This window comes from Tachypleus tridentatus, chromosome 10, assembly GCF_004210375.1.
Source record: "Tachypleus tridentatus isolate NWPU-2018 chromosome 10, ASM421037v1, whole genome shotgun sequence".
NCBI lineage: Eukaryota > Metazoa > Arthropoda > Merostomata > Xiphosura > Limulidae > Tachypleus > Tachypleus tridentatus.
Window position 1 is genome coordinate 73,874,266 of NC_134834.1, and position 6,000 is coordinate 73,880,265.

General features: G+C 30.3%; 1 protein-coding gene and 1 long non-coding RNA gene across 3 annotated transcripts in view; one reads left to right on the forward strand and one right to left on the reverse strand.

Moving 5' to 3' along the window:
* LOC143229580 (uncharacterized) overlaps nt 1-1,177 on the forward strand; it is a 93,199-nt gene extending 92,022 nt beyond the window's left edge. For both annotated transcript variants that reach the window (XM_076462133.1, XM_076462132.1), the window contains exon 55: nt 31-1,177. In XM_076462133.1, coding sequence (XP_076318248.1) covers nt 31-68 — 38 coding nt within the window. In that variant the 3' untranslated portion in view covers nt 69-1,177. The remainder of the gene's footprint in view (nt 1-30) is intronic.
* A 118-nt stretch (nt 1,178-1,295) lies between these two features.
* Nucleotides 1,296-5,667, reverse strand: LOC143229581 (uncharacterized). Its single transcript, XR_013015947.1, has 2 exons — nt 5,415-5,667; nt 1,296-1,696 (listed from the first exon to the last, which is right to left on the reverse strand). It is a non-coding gene; the product is annotated as an uncharacterized LOC143229581 (long non-coding RNA).
* Between the last annotated feature and the right edge of the window lie 333 nt (nt 5,668-6,000).

Below are 6,000 nucleotides of genomic sequence, written 5' to 3' on the forward strand. Positions count from 1 at the left end.
TAAGTGTTCTCTGTTTATGTTTGTCTCCAGACACCACCAGTGACAGTGAAGACCAGGGTCAGACCTGATGTATTCCTGAACTTTTTTCATAACAACTTTGTTTTCCTTAGAAACTAACATTGGAGAAAAGAAATTTTGAAGTAACAGAAAACTGAATACACACAGGCCTGCCTTAAATAAACTGAATTCGATTGACTATTCTTTTATAACTGTTATTAAAAAGTTTACATCAATGCTAGATTATTTTTTTCTGATAATTTAGATACATATTTACTACATAACTTATAACATCAGTTACAATTTATTGTTTGTAGTTCTATCAAACTTTGTCAATTTCACAACTTATTCCCTGTGTATATGTGTGTAAAAATTTGATAATGCTTAAAACATTTGACCTTGATTCTATCATTGTTAACTTGCAAGACTTTAATTACTTTTCCTTACCGTAGCATTAGTTACCATATTTTCAAATAAATATTTAATCACTAAATATAGGAGAGGAATCCTTACTTGGTAAGAAAAGAAACATTTTTGCAGTAAATTTGTTTTATTTGTCTTTTTTGCTATTAATAAAATTGCTGTTTAAATATAAAAACAAAATTATTCAAAGATTTTAAACATTTTAGATTGCAGCCTGTTGGAATGTTTCCAAAGAATGGTATTTAATCTTTGATTTTGTGGATAATTTTGTATTATCATACTCAGGTTCTTGTATATGAAGTTTATCTTCATACTTTTTTGTGTACATGATTCCATTTTAGCCAAAAGTAACATTTTTAAATCTGATAATTATTTTTTTGCTTCCTTAAAATTGGTGTAATATATTACTAGCGTCATCTGTTGGAATTTACGTATACTTAACGTTAAGTTATTTGACTCGATCAAAATTATAGGTGTCTTGCTATAACAGTTAATTTTTTAAAATTTTATTTCTAGCACATTAATTTATTAAAAATTAATAGCAGATAGCGCTATGTGAGATTAGTTATATTTCTCGATGACAAATTATATTTGTGTCAAGTTAAATAGACTTGTACATACTATGACATATACAGTTAATTTGGAACAGAGTTTGCTAGTGATTTGTTTTAACTAATCATAAATCGTCATTCTGGCATTATTAAAATATTTTGTGAAAATGTATTTGTATAAAATAAACTATTTTATAAAATGGGTTGATTAGCCTCCCTTTGTATTTCTTAATTTTCTTAGAGATTGAATCTCCCACATCATAAAGTTTTAAAAAAAAACTGGTCCGTGTACAGTTTTACATGTATACATTGACACAATATAAATAATGTTATACAAATTTTATTCTCAGATACTGCCAGCCCTAAATTTATTGTGTGCACATGGGATTTGTTAATATATCACCGGAACAAATACAGATTTTCAGATCATACAATGTGTACAATTTTGCCACACCGTCAGGGATCAGTGAGATTTACAGGACTTGATAAAGAGATAAAACTATGCAAGAATAACATGAAACAAGGATTTCAAAATTAATTGTTTGCACACAGGACTTTGACAGTTGCTTAATCCGTCATCAGATCAGGTGGTAAAGATAATTGTGCATATTTGTTCATGTGCTGTACTTTCATTCTCTTCACAGTTTTTTTTTTTTTATGTTTGTTTTCTTTTTACCCAAAGGTGCTACCATGACCAAAGTTTCATCTGTTCTTGTGGGAAATTTCTAGGAAACGAAAGGAAAACAAAAATCATAAAAATCCAGCTCATTGCTTCTTAGATTATGAAGTAATAGTTCCATATGGTGGCAAAAGAGGCTACTACATTAGAATAAACAGTGATCCCAACTAGCAATTCTTTCACGATTTGTCACATAAAAGCATCCAGTTTATCCTCTAATACTCCGTGTATCATATAATGATATATTTATATATATCAGCACTCTTTTGCATAGAAATAATTTAATTTTTAAATCCAAGCTTATCAATCAAGAGGTTTATTTAAATATAGTTACTTACTGTATAACTTAATACTGACCAAGTAAGAACTAAAATCACTGTATAAATTGCAAGCTAAAGATCTATATATTTAATACATGTTGATTGTAATGCACAGCGTGATTTACTATTACTTAGTTCATTATCAGTGCTTTAGCTATATTATTTGTAGATAGGTCCTGGCAATTGGATTGCATGTATCTCGGTGACCATGTTGTAATATGTCTTATAACTTATTAGTTATTTTCGTATTTTGTGTTGTTTATTGTTTAGACTTCACTCACCATTTATTTATTTGTTTTGTATGTAATTCTGCCTGAGTTACTAGCATAAATGTATTTGTATGATGTTTCAGTAAATGGTTTTAGTTTTGTTTTTGAAGAATTATATTGTTTGGTGCAATAAACATGCCATTATATGAAGGCTTAAGCAGTATTCCTCATCTTGAGCAATTGATACATGAAAACATAGTTAAACAAGACAATTGCATAAATCCTGTGCTTGTTAAAATAAAATTGGGAAGTTTAAAGAATGATATGGTTTCTTGGGCAGATAGTATTTTCCAGAGAGCTTTAAAGGAGGTCAATGATTGGATATGTAAGCCACATGTCACAAATTTTTTGAATAGTGGACAAGTACCAACAGATTGGAAACTAGCTAATGTGACATCTATCTTCAAGGGATGTAACAGAAGTTGTCCCAGTGATAATAGGCATGTTAGTCTTACATCAGTTGTGTAGAAAGGTTTGGAAAGTGTGGTAAAAGACATTTTGCAAATCATTTAACACTGGATAATGAACATGGTTTCACTAAGACAAAACCTTGCCTTACAAATAAATCTTTTGACATATATTGAAAATGTTACTGCATATGTAGATGAGGGCAAGAGTTTAGATTTAGTGTATTTGAATTTTAAGAAAGTACTTTACAGAGTGCCACATAAAAGTCTTGTAAAGAAGCTTATCTCTGTAGGTTTGAGGGGTAAGTTAACTAATTGAATAGAAAAGTGGCTTGACAGAATAAAGCATGGGGTTGTTATAAATGGAGTCCACTGAAACTGGAATTAATGTCAAAGTTGGGGTACCTCAGTCTTAGGACCATTGCTGTTTTTATTTACATCAATGACATATAAGGAAGGCTCAATAAATTACCTAAATTTGCTGATGATATCAATGTCTTTGGTCAGTGATGTCAAGAAAACCCACTTGTAGAAAAAATATATATGTAGAAACTGCTTGTTTCAGTTACCTCTTTCATTCTTTGTGAACCTGATGATGACTGAAGAAGGTCGAAACATTGTTCGCTCCTCTACATAAAAAATTTTCTCAACCCAAACAAGTCGTTTTTACATATATACAATGTCTTTGGTGTTGCTGGCTGTGAAGAGGATGCTGCTGCTTTACAAAAGGATTTACGTCATTTAGTGAGTTGGGCAAATAAATGACAGATGGGTTTTAATTATAATAAATGCAAGGATCTTGGTATAATGATTGATCAGTCTCTTAAGCCATCAAAGCAGTATGCTGTTGCTAGTGGTAGGGAATTTGGATTTTAGGTTGTATATAAAGAAATATTGAATGCAATTCTCAAGGGTTTATAATTTCATTGTATAGGTCACTTGTTAAGCCATGTTTGGAGTATTATATTCTGTTTTGGGCTTGTCACCTAAGGAAAGACATTAAATTGTTGGAAAGGGTTCATAGGAGGGTTACCAAAATGGTACCTTAGATGGAAAGATTGTGATATGAGGTTAGATTAAGATTACTAAAATTGTTTTCTCTTGAAAAAAAAAAAGAATTTTTAGAAGGGATCTGATTGAAGTGTTTAAGATTGTAAAAGGAATTGATAATGTTGAAGCATCAACATTTTCCATTATTAAGAGCAAAAATTATAGGCCTAGGGGACACAAATGTAGATTTAAGCAAGGTATAATCCATCTTCAGCTAAAACTATTTAATTTTTCAAGTAAAGTTCTTAGCCTATGGAATAAGTCACCTTCTGATATTGTGGTTGTGGTAAATTTGAGTGAGTTTAAAAGAAAGCTTGACAGATATGTGAATCATAAGAATTGGCTTTAATTTTTTTATAGTTTGGGTTTGGTTTAGAGGACTGAACAGCCGGGACACACCATGAAGTCTCTTGTTGTTCTTAAACATTATATTATACAAATATTATATGTAAGTGTCATTTATTCATTTCTGGAAACATTTTTTTCATCTCATTCCCTGATATGTAAGATTTCTTTTATTCCTTTTTGTTGTTTTTCATTTAATTTGTCAAATATCTGGTTCCAATACAAGTAAAAGCAAACAAATACGTTTCTAACCATAAATTTCGCAGATCTTAACAGACTAAAAGAAAGAAGAGGGGATTTGCTAAATTCTGTTAAATATATGGTATCTTCAAGGATAAGGTACTCAAGAAAACAAAGTACACATCAATAATAACTATGGTAATCACAATATACAACTGAACACTTATTTTGAAGCTTAATTGCCTCTTCACAGTAAACTTAACACTTCTTTCACATTGGAGCAACAAAAATTATCTTTATATTTTTGTTTTGCCAGTCCTTATTTACATCAGACCCCTGAGTTGTCATCGGTAATTATACAGACCTGCAACTCAAAAATTCATGGTTCGATTCTCTGTGATGGATACTCTTGTGTAAATGTATGCTAAAATCTTATTTGTTACAACTTTACGACCCGAATATGCCTATAAAAAGAGCTCGAAGTAAGAAACAAGTAGTTCTACATGAAGCACTATTAGCCATTGTTATTCAATAGTCATTTTTATGTAATGGTTTTCCTTTTCATTATGTTGCAAAAATATCCCAAAGCTCAATCACATAATCACACTGGAAAACCGATCTCAAACACAATTTGTTGATTTGAAATTTGTTTCTAAACAAACGACAGCACTTTACAAAACTTCTGGTCTGTTTATAAAATGTGATTTGGATTAGTTTTCAGCCAAAGAAGCATAAATTTTATTAGGCACTCTCAAGATTTTCGGTTGGATGCTGGCAACGTCCGTTAGGGTTTAATGAGTTAATAACAAAGTACAAGTTTTATAGGCTACATTGGGGATAGGCGTAACTCACAAATGAAATTAATAAATAACGTCATGTTATATTTTCTTTTACATCTAGTAAAGTGGCTGCTTAACACAGTAATCGATCGATAACCGACCCATTCACTGTCTCTGATGTTTCTGATGCAATGTTTATTTACCCAAATCTTTAGGAAAGTCAAGGTGTCACATGAAAAAAAAGACTCCCATACAATTTATAGGCGTCATCATTACATGATCCGAAACTTTCTAGCAAGCAATACAAAACATCTGAACTGAAATATTAAAAACATAACCTACAACAGTAAATACACTTCATGTATTATAAGTGACACATTTATACTATCTGGTTCATAAATAAAATAGGTTTACCTGTAACTGTTAATCGGTATTATATTTGCTACTCGTATGTTGCAGAAAAGCTCTTTTCTCTTTTAAGAGTTATTTTGTTGCCACTTTGTGATAGATAAACAAGTCAGATTAGTTTCATATATTAAACAAAAAATAATAATCGCGTATTTTAATATTTCACTACTTATCTGAAATTAAATAAGGTAAATTTGAAAGTTTCAAGGACAGTACGTGTTCCTTATGGTAGCAAACAATTCCAAACTCTCATGGCAGTGCTCCAAAAAGGAATATATACGTGAAAAGGTTAAATAATAATTTTCTTTGTAATAAAAAGTCAATCTAGTAGCCACAGAATTACCTGTTTTGGTCTTGAATATTAAATGGGACGATTCATTTCAATATTTAAATGCCTAATGTGAATACATACTTATTATGGAAGTTAAACAGTGTTTTTAGAAAATGTAATTTAATTATTTATTCTAATTCATCTATTGAAATAAAAAGTCATGAAGCTACTAAAGAATCTTTTATTGATATTCGGTTTACTATTAATTAATGAATCGTGAGCAATAACTAATGGTTATCAGTATTTTAATTTAAAAATCAT